Below are 27,070 nucleotides of genomic sequence, written 5' to 3' on the forward strand. Positions count from 1 at the left end.
TATAACGGGTGATTTTTTTGAGGTTAGGATTTTCATGCATTAGTATTTGACAGATCACGTGGGATTTCAGACATGGTGTCAAAGAGAAAGATGCTCAGTATGCTTTGACATTTCATCATGAATAGACTTACTAACGAGCAACGCTTGCAAATCATTGAATTTTATTACCAAAATCAGTGTTCGGTTCGAAATGTGTTTCGCGCTTTACGTCCGATTTATGGTCTACATAATCGACCAAGTGAGCAAACAATTAATGCGATTGTGACCAAGTTTCGCACTCAGTTTACTTTATTGGACATTAAACCAACCACACGAATGCGTACAGTGCGTACAGAAGAGAATATTGCGTCTGTTTCTGGGAGTGTGGCTGAAGACCGTGAAATGTCGATTCGTCGCCGTTCGCAGCAATTGGGTTTGTGTTATTCGACCACATGGAAGATTTTACGCAAAGATCTTGGTGTAAAACCGTATAAAATACAGCTCGTGCAAGAACTGAAGCCGAACGATCTGCCACAACGTCGAATTTTCAGTGAATGGGCCCTAGAAAAGTTGGCAGAAAATCCGCTTTTTTATCGACAAATTTTGTTCAGCGATGAGGCTCATTTCTGGTTGAATGGCTACGTAAATAAGCAAAATTGCCGCATTTGGGGTGAAGAGCAACCAGAAGCCGTTCAAGAACTGCCCATGCATCCCGAAAAATGCACTGTTTGGTGTGGTTTGTACGCTGGTGGAATCATTGGACCGTATTTTTTCAAAGATGCTGTTGGACGCAACGTTACGGTGAATGGCGATCGCTATCGTTCGATGCTAACAAACTTTTTGTTGCCAAAAATGGAAGAACTGAACTTGGTTGACATGTGGTTTCAACAAGATGGCGCTACATGCCACACAGCTCGCGATTCTATGGCCATTTTGAGGGAAAACTTCGGAGAACAATTCATCTCAAGAAATGGACCCGTAAGTTGGCCACCAAGATCATGCGATTTAACGCCTTTAGACTATTTTTTGTGGGGCTACGTCAAGTCTAAAGTCTACAGAAATAAGCCAGCAACTATTCCAGCTTTGGAAGACAACATTTCCGAAGAAATTCGGGCTATTCCGGCCGAAATGCTCGAAAAAGTTGCCCAAAATTGGACTTTCCGAATGGACCACCTAAGACGCAGCCGCGGTCAACATTTAAATGAAATTATCTTCAAAAAGTAAATGTCATGAACCAATCTAACGTTTCAAATAAAGAACCGATGAGATTTTGCAAATTTTATGCGTTTTTTTTTTTTTTAAAGTTATCAAGCTCTTAAAAAATCACCCTTTATTAAATATTTGACTTATGAACTGAGGATGCATCCCAAATATTTCGAAATTTCACAAGGATGCAAGTGTCAACATTCGAACATTTGCTGCAATTTTTAAGTAAAATACAAATAACCGCAAAGCATAACTCCTGCGGAAACATTAATTATAACACTATTTAATTAATTAATTTATCTAAAATTTATTTAAATTATGCTTTTTTATAGTCAATATCTATTTTAAATTATATGCAATGCATGGTTTTGTCTATGAAAAAAAACAACGGTGCAGCGATAAGCAACGAAACGGATTTTTCAGTCTTGTCTAGGTTTGCTTGTCTTGTTTGATTCAGTGTGGGTTGGGCTATAGCTCAGCATGTTCGACAAAAAACGGTTTGAGGCAAATTTGTCGCATTTGGTGTGCGTTGGCTGTATGAACATATATAGGAACTTCGACAACATCTCTCAAGTCAAGGATCGAACATGCCTTTTTGTTTCGTCTTGTTCGGTGTAGGTTGGCCCATATGCAACTATGGGCTGTTGTAGAAAAACGTTTTTGACTGCTCGGTGTGGGTCCTTAATGAGCGAAGGATAAAATGAAATATTTTTAAATATTATTTTTGGCAGATTTGTATCAAAAAACTCACTTTTTTGGTCATATTTTTGCTCTCGAAACAAAAAATAGTTGCAATAAAAATAAAAAAAATAAATCCTTCGTTTATTAAATAGATAACGTTATTTCAAAGATGTGTGAATTTGAACAATTCGCTTTATAATCTTTCGAGACATTGTGTCCACCGATTTAAAAATATAAGTTTTGAGATAAACGCGTTTAAAGTTTTAAATTGAAACTAATGGGCGGAACTCCCAAATGGTATATCTCATAGAATTTTACCCGGATTGATTCGAAATTTTTGGATAATATTTTAATCATAATGTACTATTTAATAAGAAAAAAAATGTATCCAAAGAGGTCCCTCCATACTATAATCGTTTATACCAAATTTAACTTTCATAGCTTTATTTGTCGCTTAGATATAGCTCTCGATTCCATCATCGACATCCAGATCAGTTTGATATATAACTGTGTATATATCTATATCTCGTTTAGCTTTAGGTGTTACAGGCAACTGTCACGTGATAATCTCAACTTACTTTACTTTTACCAGAGATGAAGCGGTGACACGGCCATATTGATTTTTAATCGTGCACTCATAACGACCTCCGTCTTCAGTAGTCACATTTTTAACAAGAATACTTCCGGATCCTTTAATCTGATATTTATCGTTTTGGGTTATAACTCTTCCATCATGTCTCCATACCACCTAAAAACAAACAAACAAGTGTCAAATAATATATTGTGTATGGATACTTATATATGCGTATATAAATGTACGTTTGAGACCACTATTTGAAAACACTCTTCGAATTTACTACATAGTAACAATTTAATTTAAATTTATTCATTATAGTCAACGAAAATCAATATATTGGAAATTTAGCGCCCAAGGAAAGATAATTATGAATCAGAGTGAAAGATAGCTATCTGCAAAAAAATGCAATACATACACATTACCAACTCACAATCTTTCACCCCCAGCAGATTTTAGGATGATCGTTTGAGACCTCCTGGATTAATCCTTTAGGATTACTCCTAATACTCGTGTGTAAATACACGTAAAATTGTATTCTCGTTTTTAACATTGCATGTCATTGGAACGCGAGTACTCCTTTTAACCTCCTAATGGAGATCTCTATGATTACTACTATAGGAGATCTCTATGATTAATCCCAAAGGAGATCTCTATGATTACTGATATAGGAGATCTCTACGATTACTACTATAGGATATCTCTAAGATTAATCCCAAAGGAGATCTCTATGATTACTACTATAGGAGATCTCTATGATAAATCCTATATTATTTTCAACCTGCAATTATTTTAACAAAAACAAATTTTTATAATTTTATTTTTTATTAAAGTTTTTTAATTTAATGAATGTACATGTAATCTATCATTTTTTTATATTATAAATGTTCCTGTAGAACTGAGCCTTACATTTGAGAAACGCCTTTTTGATCTTTGCCTCAAAATCAGGGTATGAGTAATCATATTTTAAGGCCTCTAAAAATTAAACTTGTTAAAAAAATAGATGACATGAATTGAAATTATGTATTACCGTAAAGAAATTTATTGAAAAGTGCATAATTCTTCAATGCAACTTTTTTTTGGTTCCATCCCAATTCACTTTTAAGAGCAGGGACTCCTCAATCACTTCATCCAAAATTTTTGATAGGGGTCTCTTTGAAAATTTTTGCTTCAGATACGCCACCTATAATAAACTCAAACTGTTTAGTAACATCTTATCAAATGTATTTTATCATACTCACAATTTCTGCCTCAGGCTTATTCAAAAGCAAGGATTCTGTAGATGCTAAATCATTCATGTTTTTAGTAGGAAATATCATTAATTCAATCTTCATCGGTGGAAATATGTCAATAATCCGCTTCAGGAGTATAGTGTTCTGCGCCGATATTTCCTCTAGCTTCCGTATTCTTTGTTCCATGTTTTTCAATTTCATTAACACTTTCCACATCATATTCATTTTGTGTATTATTATTTTTTTTATATATAAATTATTTAATTTTTTATTCACTAGGCGTTTTAAATGCCTTTTAGAGTACATTTAATTATCAATTTAAAATATTTAATACTCAATAGATACAAAACACTTACCTCTGCACGCTTTAAAAAACACAGTTGAAATGAACAATTGCTTGAAGACAAAAATTAACAGTTATTATTTCCCCTTTAAATTGTAATTTTTAAATCAAAAGAACGATTTTTAAGCTACGAAAAATCAAAAAATCTCCTTTATTGCTCCTAAAGGAGGACAAAAGGAGATCAATACTGAAATGAAGTAAAAAAAAATCACAATAGAAGTATAAAATCTCCTTTTTTGCTCCTAAAAGATGACAAAAGGAGGTCAACACTAAAATAAAATATAAAATCAAGTAAGGAAGGGCTAAGTTCGAGTGTAACCGAACATTTTATACTCTCGCAATTTATTTATTTAACTTAATTAATATTATATAATACACAATTTGACCTACATATTCGTCATATATATTGTATAAAGTCCATTGAAAGTTGGAAACCCTAATATTAGGTTAGAAGCACCGAGGTCCTCATGTTCGGTATATGGGGCCTTGAAAACCTATGGTCCGATTTCGGCGATTTTTAGAAATGGGCTGCCACACTATAAATACAGTATTTGTGCAAAGTTTTGCACCGATATCTTCACTAGTGCTTACTTTATATATTGTAAAGTAAACGATTCAGATCAGATTCTAAGTTCTGGTATATAGGAAGTAGGCGTGGTTGTGAAGCGATTTGGCCAATTTTCACAACATATTATTGGGAGGTAAGGAAACTATTACAAACCAAGTTTCATTGAAATCGGTCGAGTAGTTCCTGAGATATGGTTTTTTACCCATAAGTAGGCGACGCCACGCCCATTTTCCATTTTGTAAAAAAACTCTGAGTGCAGCTTTGATCTGCCATTCCTTATGTGAAATTTAGTGTTTCTGGCGTTTTTCGTTAGTGAGTTAACCCACTTTTAGTAATTTTCAACTTAACCTTTGTATGGGAGGTGGGCGTGGTTATTATCCGATTTCTTTCATTTTTGGACTGTATTAAGAAGTAGCTAAAAAAACGACTGCAGAAAGTTTGGTTTATATAGCTTCATTGGTTTGCGAGATATATATAAATAACCGATTTGGGGGCGGGACCACGCCCACTTCCCCAAAACAATAACATCCAGATATGCCCCTTCCTGGTGCGATCCTTTATTCCTAATTTTACAATTATAACTTTATTTATGGCTTAGTTATGACACTTTATGTGTTTTTGGTTTTCGCCATTTTGTGGGCGTGGCAGTGGACCGATTTTGCCCATTTTCGAAAGCAACCCTCTCACGGTCCCAAGGAACATGTGTTCCAAGTTTCATTAAGATATCTCAATGTTTACTGAAGTGACAGCTTGCACGGACGGAGGGACGGACAGACGGACGGACAGACTTCCGGATTTCAACTCCACTCGTCATCCTGATCATTTATATATATATAACACCATATCTAGCTCTTTTATTTCTTGGTGACACAAACAACCGTTATGTGAACAAAACTATGATACTCTGTGCAACAGGTTGCGAGAGTATAAAAAAAACACAATATAAGAACAAAATTAAAAAATCTCCCTTACTGCTCCTAAAAGAGGTCAATAGGAGGACTCCTTCATTCCTCCTTTAAGGAGATTTCGCTTTTAAATCTGCTGGGCCTTTATTCGCACTGCCTGTGTAACATTGCAGAAATACGTATGTATATGATTTTTATGTACAGCAACATTAACATTGCCAATATCTAAAAGTGGTTTTGATAAAGTTTAGGCAGATGAATTTTAAAGTATTTGAACTCTTGTTCCCTGTCAGTTGTACTTTTTCAATATTACGCCACAGTAGCGATGATTTTAAGCAAGCGTTGATTTCATCAGCGTATGTTGGACGTGGAATAACACCTGCAAGAAGTAACAGAGTGCCGCCAAATAGTTTGTCATTGTTTTTTTATATCTTTTAATATCCTATCCAGGGCCTCAAGCGAATTTTTTTGTGCCATAGTGAATTCATCCCAAAATAGAAGTTTACACTGTTACAGCAATGTTGAAATGTACGATTGCACACTGCATGCCAAGCCATTTTTTCATCATATCAAAACAAGAAGTAATAAAATAAGGAATTATTTGTTCCACCTGGTGAATCAAAAAAAAAAACATAAAAAATAGAGTCTCACTTGACATGGAGAAACTGCCGTAAATTGTTTCTGTTCGTGTACTTATCCCGAAATTGTTTGTATGTACTCGGCGTGGAAACCGTTTATCCGATTATAACCGAATCGATAATAGCGCGCGATTCTTCTCTTTCCTTGGCAATTCCACCTGATCATTCAAACGGAGTGGATGCCTTCCTCTTCCTCTGCTTCCACTGGTGGGTTCTGCAAAGCTAGAGTGTTTCCATTCGGCCAACATGACCTAGCCAACTTTGCCGTTGTCCTTTTATTCTTTGAACTATGTCAATGTCGTCGTATAACTCGTACAGCTCAGAGGATCAAAAATATCTCTTCTCGGAGAGGTTCTTCCCGATCCTGACGGAAGTTTTGGTGTTGCTCAACGTCAGCTTACACAGTCGATTTAGATTTGAGGGGCTACCAAATTCATTCGTCATAAAAGGAGCTGCCTCTTTTCGTGCTGTCAAAAGCCGCTTTAAAATCAACAAAAATATGTTGAGTGCCGATTCTCTTTTCACGGGTCTTCTCCAAGATTTGGCGCATGGTGAATATCTGGTCAGTTGTTGATTCTCCAGGTCTGAATGCACACTTATAAGGTCCGATGGGATTCAGTCTTTTACATGATATTTAGGAGGATTATCCTATGGTAATTTACACAGATTGTGGGGTCTCCCTTTTTATGGACATTAGCGAAATTATTAATAAATAAATAAATAAAGTTAATGGTTAAATTCGCAATGGCATACAATGTCGTCAGCTATAGCGAATAGTAGACGAATTTTTCACTGCGTTCCTGTGCAGTTAAATGCAGTTTTTGCAAGTATACTGTTTTAATGATTGTCGTCTTCTAACAAGCCTATGTCAACGCACCCATCCATTTTTATACATTGGATACTCTTGTCCTTTTACTTTACATATATCTTGAAATAGCAAAAGCTCCGTGAAATTAATCAGGAACAATATATTTATTGCACGATGTACAGGTAAATGGATAACTCGCGTTGATGAATTGGAAAACCAATACAGCGGACTGCTTAATTGGAGCTGATATACCGGTATTCTTTATATCATAATTTTTATTCAAAGGAAGAATATTTAACTTAAAATATAACCATATCACTTCCTTTATTCATATATTGCAAGTACAGTATGTCGGGAATGATTTTACACATTGCAAATAAACAAAATCTTTCACTTTCCAGAGCCAACGGTTTATTTTAATCAAGAACCGTAAAAAAGATGTTTAATCAATTTAGTTAGTGTCAAGCAACTCTTTTTACAATTCGTTTTTGTTTATTTTTTGTGTTACACAATTTACCGTTATATATTCTTCGTTATAATATTTAAAATTAATTTATGAATTAGTTGGTGATTCATTTTTACTTTTTTCATATCTAAAATACCCAATATTGTCTTTTTAAAATACCGGGCAAAGGTTAAAGTTTGAAGTGGTCCAACTTTTGTCCTATAATTACCAATCGGGTAAAAACGTTAGAGATCTATCAGAAAAGTTTTTTAACGTATTTTATTAGTAAGCACAAGCAGCTAGTTTCAGAAGCATAAATGCATAAATATAGTGTTTAGTATGCCTTAAGTTGATACTGTAAGATGTTTAGAATATTAAAGCAGAATATCCCCGATCTGTATTGGTAAAATTGTTTTGTAATTGTGATATGGAACTTGTCCAAATCCATCACTATTTAGGTATATTGGGACTAGTTGAGTATCGATACTCAATAACATGTTCCAAGAATTCTATTAAGATAACACCCAAATTGATGGCATCTTTAGATTTTTCTAATAGCGAAAATCATTTTCATACTCTCGCAACAAAGTTGCTAAGAGAGTATTATAGTTTTGTTCACATAACGGTTGTTTGTAACACCCAAAACTAAACGAGTTAGATATAGGGTTATATATACCAAAGTGATCAGGGCGAAGAGGCGAGTCAAATCCGAATGTCTGCCTGTCCGTCCGTCTGTGCAAGCTGTAACTTGAGAAAAAATTAAGATATCTTGATGAAACTTGGCACCATAGGAAGGTTGCTTTCGAAAATGGGCAAAATCGGACCACTGCCACGCCCACAAAATGGCGAAACCGAAAACACATAAAGTGCCATAACTAAGCCATAAATAAAGCTATGAAAACAAAATTTGGTATGAAGGATCGTACTATGAAGGGGCATACTTGGATGTAATTTCTTTGGTGAAGTGGGCGTAGCCCCGCCCCCATATAGATTTTTTGTATATATCTCGCAAACCAATAGAGCTATGTATATAAACCAAATTTTCGGCAGTCATTTTTTTGCCATTTTTTAATACAGCCCAAAAATTAAAAATCGGATAATAACCACGCCCACCTCCCATACAAAGGTGAGGTTGAAAATTACTAAAAGTGCGTTAACTCACTAACGAAAAACGTGAGAAACACTAAATTTTACAGAAGAAATAGCAGAAGGAAGCTGCATCCAGATTTTTTTTACAAAATGGAAAATGGTTGTGGCATCTCCCACTTATGGGTCAGAAACCATATGTCAGGAACTACTCGACAGATTTCAATTTCAATATATAAAATTTTCTTTACACCCTGATAACACGTATGAAATCGGTTCACAACTACGACAACTTCCCATATAACTCAATTTTGAATTCCATCTGATTCCTTCACTTTATAAGATATACATTAGGAACAAATGAAGATAGCGAAATAAAAGTTTACATAAATACTGTATATGATCCGTGGCATCACTTGTAAAGAAATTGTCGAAATCGGACTTTTCAAGGCCCCAGATATCGAATTTGAAGAACTCAGTGCCTTATGGTAATTTTTCACCGAAAATATCGGTTAATCTCTCAGATATCTTAATTTAATTCAGAGGAAATCTTTTTCTTCTAATAGTGTGTTTCTGTATCAGAAATGGTTAAAATCGGGTCACAAATTCCCTGAACTCTCATATAGCTAATTATAGGATTTTCAAAAATACGATGGGCTCAATAGCTTATGAATCGGGTAATATAAGAAATTTCTAAGCCAAATTAAATGAGCATATAATTTTAGAAAAATAAAAAAAAATATTGCAATGAATTGCGAGAGTATAAAATGTTCGGTTGCAACCGAACTTAACCTTTCCTTACTTGTTTTATAATATGTATTTGTGGGAAATTTCTTGACCGATATCAGCCAGTTTAGCTACCAAGCTATATTACATCCAAGAATGATAGAAGACAAGATTACGATATTCGTTTACAGTTAGCTTTTTTGGGTTTTGAGTTCCTGTTGAGTGACAACTTTCACGACCCCGAACACGCTAGTAAAACAAAGAACAAAAGAAAAATTTACAAATTGCACGGTGGTACAAAACAATAAAATCAAAACAAAGAGCTGAATTCAAGGCTAGTGCTTAATTATTATTTAAAATTCTAAGTGAAAAATGTATTAACTTGCAAAAGAAGGCGGAATTAAACAACAATAGTACAAAAAAGTCGAATATAAAGAATTTTTTCACTTTTCCAACCAACAAAAATGGCGAACTTTTTGTAACAAAACATATAATTTTAATTATAAATATGCATTATTATATTGGATTATTTTATAAATTAAGATTTTAAGAATTACGTTCATTGTGATATTTTATCTGCACATTATTCAATTTGGTTCACTATGTTTCACATTTCCGTTTTCCATTTGACAATTCTTCTGTTGCCTATTCCCATCCGTGGGTCGTGAACGCTTCAGTCTGTCGTAATATTGTCTTCATCATTCTTGATTACATTTAAGATTATAAATTTAATTAGTTTTGCTAAGATACTTTACATAATAATATATTTTATTTGTTTTACACACTCTTCTTTTTGATTTTCATAGACTTGTTGCGATCTTACTTATCAAGAAATGTATGAGTGTGCACCAGAGAACAGAATTTCTTTACTGAGAGTAAACTTAATTTTTATTTATTATTTAATACACATCTTTGATTGTACAAAATAAAAAATATTATTAGTTTTTAGTATAATAATGTTGTAATAATAAGTTTTCAATTATATTAAGTATATAACCTGATCTATGGGTGGATAATCCCGCGATGGTTCTATGGGTTGCAGAGTTTGGGTGATCTGCGGTGATTTTGTTGTTGTTTGTGATGATCCGGTGTTGGCGCCTCCATCCGTGGTTGTTTTTCACTTCTTCTTGTCTTGCGCTTTTATTCTTATTTTATTATTACATTTATTCACTTATTAAATTAATTTTCACTTTTTTGCACAATACTTTTTCACTATATGTAAAAATATTCTATAATTTTCCGTACGCAAATTACGCATCTTCCTCTTAGTCGGAAAAATGTGAAATGACGCGTCAAATTTTTGGAAAAAATTGTGTGACAAAAGAGACGAGAGAGAGAGCGCGAAATGAAAAAAAAAAACAAGAGTACTGTTTTTAGGGGTGGGTTTTGCCAATTCATTTTTCGAGTAATGCCTCGTTGCATTACAAATCATTAGCGAAAAGACTAATTACTAGTAATGCATGAAATCGCTAGTAGATTTAGCGCTCTAGTAATCGCTTGACACCAGCCGAACTACTGGGTTGCTTCAAATGCGATGGCGGTGTGCACTCACACTCATAGGGTGCGTGCAGAGTGGCCGCTTGTTGCCGAGCCGAGCCGACTGACGCTTATTGCAAGAACTTGTTCATGCGAGAAACAAGTTTGAGTGTGCATAGTGGATGCGAGAATCAGGGCTGATATTTTATCTATTATTTGTGTTTTATGTATGTTTGTATGCATTTGGGTTTGTTGTTCATTCGTGTTTGTGAAATTGAAGTGAAAAGATATGGATTCGTCAGATGATGAGTATTTAGCTTCGGCTACTGTTTTAAAGTATTTTATCAACAAAAAATCATTTGGAAAACATCCAATAAATGATAAACGAAGTGAATTTGGAGAATTTCATCACTTATATAGTGATTTAAGAAAATATCCTGCCAAGTTTAAAGAATATGCTCGAATGAGTATTGAAACTTTCGACTATATTCTCGAAAAGATTGGTGATAAATTAAAAAAGAAGTGGAGTAATTTTATTAAAGTACCAATATGTCCATGTGAACGCTTGATAGTAACTCTCAGGTAAGAAATTTTTTATGTTTTATATATTTGTATTTATTGTATTAAATTCATTTTATATCGTATTAAATTCATGAATACATTTTTTTATAAATAAAAAGAAAAATTAAAAAAAAAAATTAAAAATAAATAATATAAATTAATTAAGAGGAATTTAAAGATGAATAAATTACAGTTTCCATTGTATTTTGGTCTGGAACCAATGATGATGAAGTTGATGGTATATTTGTACCTTCAACTGTGGTAAATGAGATCGGTTGAAAACAAGGAGTTGTGCTAAGGTCTAAAGAATTTATCTGGTAGCTTTCAGAAAAAACGCTGGTTGGTGAAGACAAAGGCGCGTATCTTGAAGTTTCATTGGACAGTGTGGGCATATTTTTAACTTTTGCATACACGTATTTATAAAGTACATTTTGCATTTCCATTCGACACAGAAATTTATTCTCTGGGTCCAACTTCCGAATATGCGGCAAAAGAGTTACGAAAAATGCTTCATCTTCATCCAATACAGTCTTTTTTTCCATTTTTTTATTTTCCAGCAGTGCCAATTTTCTTTTTTCAATTTCCAACAATTGGGCAGTGCTGTTAGAGGTATTTTTTTTTTTCGATGGAACTTCACAGCTGAACTCGTCATTGTCGCACAGATCTCTTGTTTCTTCGACTTGTGAAGTGTTGAGAATATCTTCAATTTCTTCTTCATATAACGGGTGATTTTTTTGAGGTTAGGATTTTCATGCATTAGTATTTGACAGATCACGTGGGATTTCAGACATGGTGTCAAAGAGAAAGATGCTCAGTATGCTTTGACATTTCATCATGAATAGACTTACTAACGAGCAACGCTTGCAAATCATTGAATTTTATTACCAAAATCAGTGTTCGGTTCGAAATGTGTTTCGCGCTTTACGTCCGATTTATGGTCTACATAATCGACCAAGTGAGCAAACAATTAATGCGATTGTGACCAAGTTTCGCACTCAGTTTACTTTATTGGACATTAAACCAACCACACGAATGCGTACAGTGCGTACAGAAGAGAATATTGCGTCTGTTTCTGAGAGTGTGGCTGAAGACCGTGAAATGTCGATTCGTCGCCGTTCGCAGCAATTGGGTTTGTGTTATTCGACCACATGGAAGATTTTACGCAAAGATCTTGGTGTAAAACCGTATAAAATACAGCTCGTGCAAGAACTGAAGCCGAACGATCTGCCACAACGTCGAATTTTCAGTGAATGGGCCCTAGAAAAGTTGGCAGAAAATCCGCTTTTTTATCGACAAATTTTGTTCAGCGATGAGGCTCATTTCTGGTTGAATGGCTACGTAAATAAGCAAAATTGCCGCATTTGGGGTGAAGAGCAACCAGAAGCCGTTCAAGAACTGCCCATGCATCCCGAAAAATGCACTGTTTGGTGTGGTTTGTACGCTGGTGGAATCATTGGACCGTATTTTTTCAAAGATGCTGTTGGACGCAACGTTACGGTGAATGGCGATCGCTATCGTTCGATGCTAACAAACTTTTTGTTGCCAAAAATGGAAGAACTGAACTTGGTTGACATGTGGTTTCAACAAGATGGCGCTACATGCCACACAGCTCGCGATTCTATGGCCATTTTGAGGGAAAACTTCGGAGAACAATTCATCTCAAGAAATGGACCCGTAAGTTGGCCACCAAGATCATGCGATTTAACGCCTTTAGACTATTTTTTGTGGGGCTACGTCAAGTCTAAAGTGTACAGAAATAAGCCAGCAACTATTCCAGCTTTGGAAGACAACATTTCCGAAGAAATTCGGGCTATTCCGGCCGAAATGCTCGAAAAAGTTGCCCAAAATTGGACTTTCCGAATGGACCACCTAAGACGCAGCCGCGGTCAACATTTAAATGAAATTATCTTCAAAAAGTAAATGTCATGAACCAATCTAACGTTTCAAATAAAGAACCGATGAGATTTTGCAAATTTTATGCGTTTTTTTTTTTAAAAAAGTTATCAAGCTCTTAAAAAATCACCCTTTACAACCTCTTCTTGGGTAGCTTTTACACTTGACGCTTTTAAATTATCGAAATTGATCGCGTAAATACTTCCATTTTTTTTTTAAGTCTTCCTCTGCAAGATCAAATAAAACCATATAATAAAAATATGATAAAAATTATATGCATACATGAATTTAAACAATAATATACAAAAATTTATACAAATAATATAATATAAATTTAAATAACAATTTTTGTTTTAACTTTCTTATTTAGATTTCTGGCAACTGGAGCATCATTTGCCTCACTAGCTTTTTCGTTTCGGCTAGGCAAATCAACAGTAGGAGCTATTGTTAAGGAGACAACACAAGTTCTATGGGATAATATGTTTACTATACATATGCCGCAGCCAAACGAACAATGTTTTCAAGAAATTGCAGAGCAATACTGGAAGCTATGGAACTTCCCAAATTGTATTGGTGCTATCGACGGGAAGCACATACGAATCAAGTGTCCAGGAAATACTGGCTCCATGTATTATAATTATAAACACTTATTTTCTATTGTATTGCAAGGTATTGCCGATGCCAACTGCAAATTTATTGCGGTTGAAGTTGGTGGATACGGAAAGCAAAGTGATGGTGGCACTTTTAGCTCTTCCAAAATCTTTAATCTTTTAAAAAGTGGAGAACTACCTGTACCAGGAAATACATGTCTGCCAAACAGTGAAGAAATTGTGCCATATGTATTTCTTGGGGATGAGGCTTATCCCCTTTTAGAATGTTTGTTAAGGCCGTATAGCCGAAAGGAGATAACGGAAGACCATGAATATTTTAATGCCCGGCTTTCAAGAGCTAGAAAGTGCATTGAATGCGCCTTTGGGTTATTAAGTGCAAGGTTCAGAATATTATGGAAACCCATTGAAACGGATCCTTTGTTCGCTGAACTCCTTGTAAAATGTATATGCCTTCTACACAACATAATTATTGATTTAGAGGGATTAGATGAAAATTTTAAAGAAGAAGTGCAAAAAGAAAATTTGGAAAAAATCATAAAAGAATTCAATAAAACAAGTGTCAAAAATGGTAGATTAATAAGAGATAAATTTTGTAATTTCGTATGCATGAATAAAATATAACAAATTTCAATGTAACTTACTTGGTATTTTCATTTCTGAAGCAACGGACATCCATAGCTTTTCCACTAAAACACGGTTATGATAACATTTATTTTTCTGATCCCACAAAGCCGGCCGAGAAAAAACTTCACTTATTAATTGTTCTACATTCATTTTAAATAAACCAAAACACACGACTGTACTCAAGAAAAGTTCAACAAGAATGCCATTAAATGATGAATGACAGCATATGATTTTCATTTTAATTTTACTTTTTCCAAAGAATTTTATGTCCAAAACTAGCTTTTCGCAGAATAACCAATGTTTTCGGCGCTGAAATACGCTTTGGAACTGTTTCTCGCATTCAATCAGCTTTGCGCTCTGACCAGCTCGGCGCCCACTATGACCTGTTCGCGCTTATTTGTACTAATTTGTATAGTACCAGTTTTCTCGCATTGGTTCTCGCAATAAGCGTCAGTCGGCTCGGCTCGGCAACAAGCGGCCACTCTGCACGCACCCATAGACATGCATTGTGAGCTAATTTCTATTCAAACAACTATGAGTGGAGAAGCTACAGAGCCAGTCGTGTAGTTGCTATTGCATAGTAATTATTTTTGTTTTACTTGATTTTCACTGACAAGTAGCGCTCTTACTTATTAAGAAATGTATGAGTAAAATAAAAGATCATGACAAGCAAAGACAAAAGCAATAAATTCTCATCACCACGAGAGTGTATGCTGTAATCCTTGCTTAAGTACCCCTCCTTAGCATGCAAGATTTTTTATACATTTAAGCGGAAAAGGCACTTAAATTATTCCCGTTTAAGTGCCTCGAGGTACTTACCCAGCTTTTCTCAAATACTTCGAAGTGATATTTCTTCTTTTAGAATGAAAGTCACATTTACATATATCTTATTAATAAGAAAAATACATATTAATAACAATAAATTTGAAAAAAAAAACATTAACAAAACTATGTACATTACTTTTCGCTTAATTGCACATCAAAATTTGCACAAATTTTCGTTCAATTATTATACAATTATCATGTTTAAATGATCAGTTTGTTTAATTACAGCGCTTAATTGGACCACATGGTGAATTAAGGGGTTATGTGGATTTCAAAATTTAAAACTTTTTTTGTTTTATTAAATGGTACAATACAAAATTATCAAATCCATTCGTACAAAATTTCAAGATATAGACACTTTGGAAGATCTGCCCATCAGGTCACGTGAGTTGGAATGGAAAACTTTAAACGGATTTATCTCAAAACTAAAATTTTGAAGTCAATGGGTACGACTTGTCAAAAAGTTATAAAGCAATTCTGTTCATATTTTCCACACATCTTTATTATAACTATTTTTTTCGAATCAGTATATGGCGAAAATTGGACCAAAAAATTTAATTTTTTGTTCAAAACCTGTCAAAAATTCAAATTTTAATATTTTTTTCCTTCGTTCATTAACAAGACTTATCCATGAACTATCGAAATATTTTTGGTTTGTTGACTTGGATGAATCAATAATGAGTTATGCTATCTAAGGAAAGAACTTTTTTTGGAGATGCCATGGGAGATGAGGTACCAACAGCTGAGCATTCGGAATTTGTAAATAAAAATTTCACAAAGTACTGTTTAAATATGTATCTTTGATATGCTGAATAGTTTAAATGAAATATATAATTGTATATATTAAACAGAAATTGTAAAAATACTCATGCTTTCAACTTCTGAAACCCACATAACCTCTTAAAGGAAAATGCATATGTGCACTTTACGTTTTTCAAATATTTGAATATTTTTTTACACTTAAAGGAAAAACAAACAGAAACAATTTATATATCTATTTATGTACATATGTATATGTCAAATTTATTATTAAACAAGTATGGACAGATAGCGCACAATTTTTTTTTTTTTTTTCAATATACATTTATTTACTGAATCTGCTCTTTAAAGCCTAACAATAAGTTATAAAATCCTAAAACTAACTAAAAACTAGACAAGCTCAACCAGGTGATTGAGTTGTTTTGGTGAAACGTTGCTCTTTAGTGTGCTGGCATATCTCCTCTTTTTAGACGTGATTGATTACAGGATTGTATTAAAGCATTAGCCAATGGGTTTGGGTGATCACGGAGTTTAGATATATATTTCAATCTGCTGTCCTCTACTTCTTTCTTCACCATTGGGATACCAAGATCTTTATGGATATTTTCATTGCGCATGTACCATGGTGAGCACGTGATTGTTCTAAGCATTTTCGATTGGAACCTTTGTATTACATACATCCAAATCGGCTTTATGACCGCATTGTATAAAAGTACTTTGTTGTCTAGGCTAAGTTTAGAGTTTTTATTTATAAGCCAATTTAAATTTGCAGCTCTTATCTTCATGCAAGTTATTTTACTAGATATATGTTTTCTCCACGTAAGCCTTCTATCTAGGTGAATACCAAGATAGGTAACTTCATTCGCTTGGGGCACCAAAATATTGTTCATTTTTACTGCCGGACACATTTTTGGTCTTAGAGAAAATGTAACGTGCTTACACTTTTGTTCATTCACATTTATACGCCAGTTGGCTAGCCATTCTTCGACAGATCTTAAGTGCTCCGCTAATATTCTTGATGCTATAATGTGGCATTTGTTACGGCTCACTAAAGCTGTGTCATCCGCGAAAGTTGATGTCAAAACATTATTAGCTGTTGGAAGATCAGCAGTATATATGATGTACAGAGTTGGCCCTAAAACACTGCCTTGTGGTACACCAGCACTTATTTGTCGTTCATCAGATATGAAGTCTCCTACTTTAACCATAAATTGTCTATTATTTAAATAAGACTCCAATATTTTATACAATTCTAAAGGTAGAATGTTTTTAATCTTATATAAAAGCCCTTCATGCCACACCTTCAGGTGTCAGGTCTTTCCCAGGTTTATCTATCAGGATAATCTGCGACTTTTTCCATGAAATCGGATAGTATCCAAAACTAAAAATCGCATTAAAGAGCAAAGAGAGCACCTCTACAGCAATATTTGGTAACTCTATTAGCATTTTTGGGGTGATATTATCATGTCCTGGCGACTTTTTTTGATTTAGTTCTTTTATGATGCAATTAATTTCAAAAGGTGAAGCCTTAAAAGACTCGAGCGACTCATTTGCTGTGTTAGGTAAGATTGACAACATAAAGTTGTTCTTTGGGCAATTAGGTTGAAATACCTTTTCCAGGTGATTTGGTTGAAATACCTTTTCCTCGTCACTTCGAGCCCAATTTCCACCCAAGTCTCGTATAGGCATGTTGGAGTCGACTGGAGGCTTCATGGACTTTTGGGCTTTCCACAGGGAATTTTGCTTTCTTGAGTTTGGACATAGCTTCTTTATATACATTTCGTTGTTGAATTCTTCCTCGCGTTTAAGCGCTTTCTTTAATTTTGTACAGCAGATTTCAATTGAAGCTGAGTGGAAGGGGAGCGATTTATCTGCCATTCTCGTCTAGCACGCCTTTTTTCATTTACAAGCTTTTCTATTTCTCTGTTAGTGGTTTTTCGGAGACCAAGTGGCTTATAGTTTCTGTTTGGTGTTGCTAAGACAGCTGCGTTAGTTATTATATCATTAAGTTCTCTTATGCTTTCGTCAATATCTCTTCCTGTATTTATTTTGTACTCACTATTAATGTGGCTACTCACATATTTCTTATATTTTAACCAGTTCGTTTTATAAGATGTTAGACCCACTTTTGGATCAACGAATATGGGTTGTTCACACAACTTTATTACTACAGGTGAATGATCAGAAGATAAGTCTGTACATGTATCAGCTGTCACAAGCGATCTATCTATAATTTTGATTACTGCGAAATCAATTAGATCTGGTATTTTGTTACGATCACTGGGCCAATATGTCGGCTTGCCAGGAGATATTATATCAAGATTATTGTGCTTATTCATAATTGTGTTGTACAGCTGTCTTCCTTTAGGGAAGAGCAGTGTTGTCCAATGCAATAGTATGTAGCTTTCACTAGTGTGCGTAAAGCGTTGCTGCAAACTGTGTTGGCAGAAAAGTACACTGAACAAATAATGAGCAATTTTTTTTTATAATGTTAATGAAAATGATTTAAGTTCAATTTGTACAAATGTTGATCAGTGCAAATTTATTACAAATGAGGCAAATGGCTTCTCCCTCCATATTTTCAACAAAAAAAAATTTGTCTCCCATTCAATTTTAAACATTTTTATAAATTACGCAAGGGGGTATTTTCTGGCAGTGTAAAAAATTAAACTTGCGCATACGTGCTAGCTCACAGAATTCTGAAACGCAACTGAAATAATAAGCTTCGCCATACGCTGCCATACGAACCAAGCTGGCAGAAGAGTATACGTGTGAGTATACGTGTTTGACGTCGCAGCAGCTAGCCTATGCCCCGGGCATAGGAAAAATGCGTTTTGGCCGACACTGTTCTAGAGCATAGTGGTTAAGCCGATTTCTAACCAATACTGCCGTTCCACCGTGCGCTTTTCCATCCGGGTGATTTGTAACATAGCGTCTAAATCCGGGTATATTGAAGTTATTTTTGTTTGTCAGATGAGTTTCTGATATTAGCATTACATCTATATTTTTTTCAGACAGAAATCTAATAATCTCTAGTTTATGTTGGTTAACACCGTTAGCATTCCATATACAGATATTTAGTACGCTCATTTTTTACTTAATAAAGTTTGCAGCATTTGGTTTTGTGATTTTATTAAATCTTGGATCATGTTTTGCATTGTAGACATAAATTGTGTCATACATTGCGTAAGATTTATGATCATTGTTTCAATACCACTATTTGGAGGATTTTGTGGTGGTTGCATTTGTACATTGTTGCCTTTTACAACATTGGCATAGCTCCCTTGCACAGTATTATTTTTAATATTACTAGGTTTTGGAATATGGTCTGTGATATCTATAATGTCATTACGGGGAGTATGTAACATTTGGTTACGACGTGCTTGAATTCCCTGTGACAGCTTCAATTTTAAATCTTTATAAATAGGACAACCCCTGTAGTTGGCAGTGTGATTTCCTCCACAATTGCTGCATTTTTTATTTAAATTCTCTTTCTTAGTGGTGCATTTGGAGGTGGAATGTAAATCTCCACATATCACACAAACACTGCGTAGAGTGCAATAGGATTTGGTATGGCCATATTCTTGACAATTGGTGCATTGTACCGGACCATTTCTTTTGTGTGGTTCTTCAACGGTTACTCTACGGTGCAGCAAATATTTTAAATTGTATATTGGATGCACTTCGTTCTTTCTAAGCTGGTTAGAATTCGGCATCAGTTCAATTCTAAACATGGGTTGTGGTACTTTATTTCTGTTAAAGATGTTTGCAACAGTTTTAACTTCAAAGCCACATTCTTCAAGGGCTTCTTTGACTTCGCTAGAATCTACGGAAGACTCTATACCTTTAATTACAATAACTAGGCCTTTAGAACTCTTCAGCTGATAAGAATAATAGTTCTTATTTTTGTTTGACAAATGTTTAACTATGTTCATGAAACTTTTCTCAGTGTACGACTGTATTTTAGTCTCATCTATATTGCCCTTTTTCAAAGGCACTATATGAAAATTATTAGTACCTACAATTTCACTCCATTTAGCAACAAGTGCATTTGAGCTACGCTCCCGCAAATATATTGGCGGCGGTTTAGCATTCGCGACTGTGGTGGTACCCTTCGCATCGTCGTCTGAACCTTTGCTTAATAAGGCAAATCTGTTGCCATTTAATACCTCAGGTTTGTTTTTGATTGGCTTGTCGCCTTGAAATTTTTTAGGATTGACCGCTAACTTTGAAGGACTTAACTTTCTTTTTACATTGATGTAGCGGTCAATGCCAATCTGCACAGATAAACCTTTTTTTATTGGTACATTCTCACCTTGCGCTATGTTTTTCTTCGCTGTCTGATCATTTGCTGGTACCTGCGAATTTGTTGGTGTATTCTTGTTTGTTGCTGGCCCTTGTTGACTGCCGTTCTCTGCTGACTTTGCTGTTTGTAAGCTCTGCTTTGGCTCGGTTGGTCGCTGTGATGGGTCATCCTTCTCACCGTTGCCTTTTTTGTTGGTAGGTTTTGCCGGCTCGACAAAACTAAAGTAGGCAATCTCTGAATTTGGCGGCTTTGTTGGTCAGGCTGCGTTGCGCTCATATTTTTGAGAATTTGTTTACTTCTGACTAATAATTGTTATTATTTTTTTTGTTTTGCTTAATTGTACACTGTTTATTATTATGATTATTTTATGTTTTGGTTATCCCGTTCGGCGTTATTGCCTAACACTTGCTTTAATGCACTTTTTTTTAGTTATTTGTTTATTTTGTTTTTTGTAATTCCGAAAGTTTTCACGGAGCGCATCAATAACACGTCCGTATAATTTGAAAGCCACGGTGTATATGTCATGCGCACAATTTGACCCACATATTCGGCATAAAGTCCAATAGAAAAACGAAAGTAAACATATATAGTATATGTTAATATAGTACATATTAAGCGCATCGTATTTTTGAAAAACCTTTAATTAGGTATATGGGAGCTAGGTGAAGTTATGACCCGACTTTAACCATTTTTCGTACAGAGACACACTATTAGAAGAAAAAGTTTCCCTTTTAATTAAATTAAGATATCTGAGAGCTTTACCGATATTTTTGGTGATAAATTACCCTAAGGCACTGAGTCATATTCCATATCCGGAGCATTGAAAAGTTATAGTCCGATGTCGACATTTTTTCACAAGTGATGCCACAGATCGTATAGAGTATTTGTGTAAAGCTTCCGCTATCTTCATTGGTTTCTGATGTAAATCTTATACAGTGGACGAATCAGATGGAATTCAAAATTATATTATATGCGAAATAGTCGTAGTTGTGAACCGATTTCGTCCATTTTCCAAACGTCATCAGGGTGTTAAGAAAATATTATAAAAAAATTTCATGGAAATCGGTCGCGTAGTTCCTGAGATATGGACGTCACGCCCATTTCCCAAATTAAAAAAAAAAAATCTGAGTGCAGTTTCCTTCTGCCAATTCTTCTGTAAATTTTAATGTTTCTGATGTTTTCCGTTAGTAAGTTAACGCACTTTTAGTAATTTTCAACATAGCAACTTGTTGCGAGAGTATAAAAATTATACAGTGTTGCAAAAAAAATGAATAATAGTTTTTTCAACAATATTATTTTATTTTCAATTAGTCAAAATTATTTTCACATCGGACGTTTTTATACAAGTTTCACACAAAAAGCATTCGCTTGTTGTTGTTGTTGTCGCAGGGTAACAAAATGCTATGTTGTTATAAACTTTGATCTATTCCTGAGAGAATGAAGTCAGTTTGGCAAGAATAGCTAGAAATATGGCGGAGATATAAGCAAATGAACTACATACTCGCAGTAGTCAAAAGTATTTACACACATTTTTTTGCGTCAAAAGTATTTACACACCGCGATTTAGCCTTTATCCTTGGATTTGGTTTAAGCAAGAGTAGTAATTGAATTCTAGTGCATTCATAAAATGCAGAAAACAAAGGAATTATCGATTATAACTAGATCGGAGACTGTTACTAAGTTTAAGACTGGGGTTGTGGCTTCGGAGTTAGCTAAAATTTACAGAATTTGATAGAACACTATTTATAATGTTATTAAAAAAAGGACAGGAAATATTGCAAGGGAAATTTAAAGATAACTGGGCGGAAACCTGTGATAACTCAAAGAAAATGCAGAAGATTAGTAGGAACTGTCATACAAAATCCCACAATTAGTCCTGTTAATATTGCAGCAGCATGGAATCAGCATATTGCAAGAACAGTAAATGATGCTACACTGCTCAGGACATTAAAGAAGTTAACATAAATACCTGACGTTTGGTAAAAATTGGTCAATTTGGTCAATATTTCCGAAAATAAAAAAAACGATATGTCAGGCATTTGCCTTAAATTAGATTCTGGAGCTTGTCGTGGGCAGATAATGTTGAATTTTGGTTCCAGGGCTTGTTTAGCAAACGCTTTATGCATTTACCACGTGAAAATAAGAAATATGCAGTTTAGGCGCTAAGCTAAGTTTTGGAGATTTGCTACAAATTTAGGGACCCTACATCATCTGGATATATCCAAATTCACATGACCATACCATTGTAGTGGTTAGTCGGCCTTTTCCAACTATTGACTACATTTTACAACAGGACAATGCTCCATTTCATGAAGGATCGTTACCTACAAAAGATTTAAATGAAGCAAATCAAGTTAACCTCCGCACAGCCCTGATCAAAACCTTAGTCAACATGTTTGGTCTTTCGTTAAATATCAGAGGACGATTTATTTAATAAACGAAAACGCCGAAATTACCGACATTTGGTCTAAATAAACTGTTAACTTAGGGGGATGGGGTCATATGTAGAAGTTCACGCAAGTGAGGAAAGTTTCTGATTGCCATTCACTTGGGAGTGGCCAGGAACGATTCTTTTGCATATGACTCAAGCAGCTCACGACTTCTGGTTTTAGACCAAGTACCCCCTGGGTAGCTAACAGACATCCGTTTGGAGGCGAGCTAAAGTGAGAAGGCGAAGCCCGCTTCTGCGGTTGTGCGTAGGGCTTGGGACCCACCACATAAAAAAATCTCCCCAATGAAAACAAACACCGAGCCTCGGATGAGAAACCCCCCTTTTGATGACGACCCCTGAAAACGTACTAAGGATCATGATTTGAGGGCATGCACCTGGAATGTCCGGACTCTTAATTGGGAAGGTGCCTCTGCCCAGCTGGCTGATGTCCTCATACAACTAAAGGCTGACATCACCGCCGTCCAAGAAGTGCGATGGACGGGACAAGGACGGAAGAAGGTGGGTCCTTGTGACATCTACTACAGCGGCCATATAAAGGAGCTCAAATTTGGTGTTGGATTTGTGGTGGGAGAGAGACTACGTCGCCGAGTCCTGGCATTCACCCCGGTGGATGAACGTCTTGCCACAATCCGCATCAAAGCGAGGTTCTTCAACATATCGCTGATTTGCGCCCACGCCCCAACGGAAGAGAAGGACGATGTGACCAAAGATGTTTTCTATGAGCGCCTAGAATGCACCTATGAGCGCTGCCCTCGCCACGATGTCAAAATCGTGCTTGGCGATTTTAACGCCAGGGTGGGTAAAGAAGGTGTCTTTGGCACAACAGTCGGAAAATTCAGCCTCCATGACGAAACATCGCCAAACGGCCTGAGGCTGATCGACTTCGCTGGGGCCCGAAATATGGTTGTCTGTAGTACCAGATTCCAGCATAAAAAAATTCATCAAGCAACGTGGCTGTCCCCTGATCGAAACACGCGCAATCAAATCGATCACTTTGTGATAGATGGAAGACAGTGTTTTAGACGTGCGTACTTTCCGAGGACCAAACATTGACTGGACCATTATCTAGTAGCAGCAAAGATACGCACTCGCCTCTGTGCAGCAAAGATCGCCCGTCAACAAACACAAGGACGGTTCGACGTCGAAAAGCTGCAATCACAACCGACAGCCGAACGATTTTCTACTCGACTTGCACTCCTGCTCTCTGAGAGCACTCATCAGCATCTCGATATAAGGGACCTGTGGAACGGCATCTCAAACTCATTGCATACCGCTGCAGCCGAAACAATTGGTCTCCGGCAACGCCAAAAAACCAGTTGGTACGATGAGAATTGTCGTTCCGCAGTGGAGAGAAAACAGACTGCCTACCTCGCAACGTTGCGATCGACCACAACACGTTCGGGGTGGGATAGATATCGAGAACTGAAGAGGGAAGCGAGACGCATTTGCAGGCGTAAAAAGAAAGAGGCCGAAATGCGTGAGTATGAAAAGCTTGAGAAGCTGGCAGACAGAGGGAATGCACGAAAATTTTATGAAAAAATGAAGCGACTTAACGAAGGTTTCAAGACCGGAGCTTCCTCATGTAGAGACCAAGGTGGTAATCTGGTAACGGATGTCCAGAGCATACTGGGATTATGGAGGGAACACTTCTTCGACCTGCTCAATGGCAGTGAAAGTACAACACCAGGAGATGGCGAACCCGATTCCCCAATCGATGACGATGGAATAGATGTTCCATTACCCGTCCATGAATAAATTCGAATAGCAATTACCCGCTTGAAGAACAACAAAGCGGGCGGGGCCGATGGATTGAAGGCCGAGCTATTCAAATACGGCGGCGAAGAACTAATAAGGTGCTTGCATCAGCTTCTTTGTAGAATATGGTCGGAAGAAAGCATGCCTGACGATTGGAGTCTTAGTGTGCTCTGCCCAATCCATAAGAAGGGAGACCCCACAATCTGCGCCAACTACCGTGGTATAAGTCTCCTCAATATCGCATATAAGGTTTTGTCGAGCGTATTGTGTGAAAGACTAAAGCCCACCGTCAACGAACTGATTGGACCTTATCAGTGGGGTTTTAGACCTGGAAATCCCTGCAAAACTAATACGGCTATGTAAGCTGACGTTGAGCAATACCAAAAGCTCGGTCAGGATCGGGAAGGACCTCTCCGAGCCGTTCGATACCAAACGAGACTTCAGACAGGGTGACTCACTATCGTGCGACTTCTTCAATATATTGCTGGAAAAAATAATACGAGCTGCAGAGCTAAATAGAGAGGGTACAATCTTCTACAAGAGTGTACAGCTCCTGGCGTATGCCGATGATATTGATATCATCGGAAGCAACAACCGCGCCGTTTGTTCTGCGTTTTCCAGACTAGATAAAGATGCGAAGCGTATGGGTCTGGGGGTGAATGAGGACAAGACGAAATATCTCCTGTCATCAAACAAACAGTCAGCGCACTCGCGTCTTGGCTCCCACGTCACTGTTGACAGTCATAGCTTTGAAGTTGTAGATAATTTCGTTTATCTGGGAACCAGCATTAACAACACCAACAATGTTAGCCTTGAAATCCAACGCAGAATCACTCTTGCCAACAGGTGCTACTTTGGACTGAGTAGACAATTGAAAAGTAAAGTCCTCTCTCGACGAACCAAAATCAAACTCTATAGTCGCTCATTATTCCCGTCCTGATGTATGGCGCTGAAGCGTGGACGATGACAACATCCGATGAGACGACTCTTGGGGTTTTCGAGAGAAAGGTTTTGCGCAAGATTTATGGTCCTCTAAACATTGGCAACGGCGAATACCGTAGACGATGGAACGATGAGCTGCACGATTTATACGACGACATTGACATAGTTCAGCTAATAAAACGACAGCGGCTACGCTGGCTAGGTCATGTTGTACGGATGGAAGAAAACACTCCAGCTCTGAAAGTATTCGATGCAGTACCCGCTGGAGGAAGCCGCGGAAGAGGACGACCTCCACTCCGGTGGAAAGGCCAAGTGCAAAGTAACCTGTCTTCACTTGGTGTTTCCAGTTGGCGCCAAAAAGCAAAAAGGAGGAATGAGTGGCGCGCTCTGGTGGATTCGGCTATAATCGCTTAAAGCGGTTCCTACGCCAAATATATATAAATACTTTTGACTACTGCGAGTCTTCAATTCATTTGCTTATTTCTCCGCCATAATTCCAGCTATTCTTGCCAAACTGACTTTATTCGCTCAGGAACAGATCAAGGTTTACGACAACATAGCATTTTGTTACCCTGCGACAACAACAACAAGCCAAAGCTTTTCCGTGAAACTTGTAAAAAAAACGTTCGATGTGTAAATAATTTTGACTACCTCTGTATGTAAATTTAGTTGATATGTGGCCGACCATTGTGTTCAACAGAACTTTATATGTGTAACTTTACATTATCAAAAAAATTTTCAAATCAATGAACTTTCAGCGGTCAACTGCTTTAAAGTTATAAGTATTGTTTAAAGAGTTCGATATAGGTAACATTGAACAAATTAATTTTGTAACAGGTTGAAGAAAAAATCGAACTGTCAGAATTACTAATTTCATGTACGAAAATTGTAAAATATTTCAAAAAAGTAAACTTGCAGCACTAATCGCCGGCATCATTAAACAATCTTTGCCCAACACGCTGGAATTCGAATTATACTATGTGTAAATCAATTGTTGATAATTGGTATGACGTGAACCAAGCTCTTACAGAAAGTGGAGATAACCACCGACTATGCGATATTAATATTTCATTACTTAGTTGATCAGGATTTCGAAACTGTTTTTAAGGAAATGCAAACTTCTAGCTCCCCTTCAATTTGTTTCGTATTATCCTCAATATGCAAAAATATAAGTATATGCGTGACAAATGATGCTGATACATTTATCTTATCTGTGTTAAAGCAAAATATTTACCTAAAAATTAGTTAGATTTGGAAAAAATACGTGTCTATGTGGCATAAGGCAGCATTGTTTCCATATCCACCAGCTGCAGGCTTGCAGTTAAATGAACTAAGCAGCAAGAATTCAAGAATATGGAAAGGTTTCCCCTCTTGACTACGCCTATTCCTTTAAATTTTGACTTATCATACATTTATTCAAATCCAGAAAGTCCTGCTTAATCATTATTTGAAATTTCTTTGGATCTAGCTTCAACAATATCAAAAAAAAATAATTATTATTATTTTTCTTAAATTTAACTCAAACGCCAAGGTGTGCAGGAGGTTCTGCGTATTGTAAGGAGCAAGTGATGATGGCGGAAAATTTCGAAATATTTATTTGGTAGAAACATAATGAAAAATACTAGCCTTACTTATCTAAACTTGCTTTACAAATTCTTTCTGTGACTGCAAGCAG

At 36.1% G+C, this 27,070-nt stretch overlaps 2 protein-coding genes and 1 long non-coding RNA gene across 3 annotated transcripts in view; 2 read left to right on the forward strand and 1 right to left on the reverse strand.

Annotated features, from left to right (window-relative positions):
• The window catches only part of LOC128921388 (uncharacterized), a 62,573-nt gene that overhangs the window by 21,796 nt on the left and 13,707 nt on the right, over nt 1–27,070 (forward strand). The window lies entirely within an intron of this gene.
• Nucleotides 1–27,070, reverse strand: part of LOC105219958 (peroxidasin) — a 179,075-nt gene that overhangs the window by 12,034 nt on the left and 139,971 nt on the right. Inside the window, exon 7 of the mRNA XM_054228930.1 lies at nt 2,445–2,614. Coding sequence (XP_054084905.1) covers nt 2,445–2,614 — 170 coding nt within the window. The remainder of the gene's footprint in view (nt 1–2,444; nt 2,615–27,070) is intronic.
• Nucleotides 4,586–25,235, forward strand: LOC128921386 (uncharacterized). The gene is made up of 2 exons (XM_054228952.1): nt 4,586–11,249; nt 13,492–25,235. Exons 1-2 carry the CDS (start codon nt 10,957–10,959, stop codon nt 14,351–14,353), a joined length of 1,155 nt encoding a protein of 384 aa, XP_054084927.1. The 5' UTR covers nt 4,586–10,956; the 3' UTR covers nt 14,354–25,235.

The sequence above is a fragment of the Zeugodacus cucurbitae genome, chromosome 4 (assembly GCF_028554725.1).
Source record: "Zeugodacus cucurbitae isolate PBARC_wt_2022May chromosome 4, idZeuCucr1.2, whole genome shotgun sequence".
In the NCBI taxonomy this organism is placed as follows: Eukaryota; Metazoa; Arthropoda; class Insecta; order Diptera; family Tephritidae; genus Zeugodacus; species Zeugodacus cucurbitae.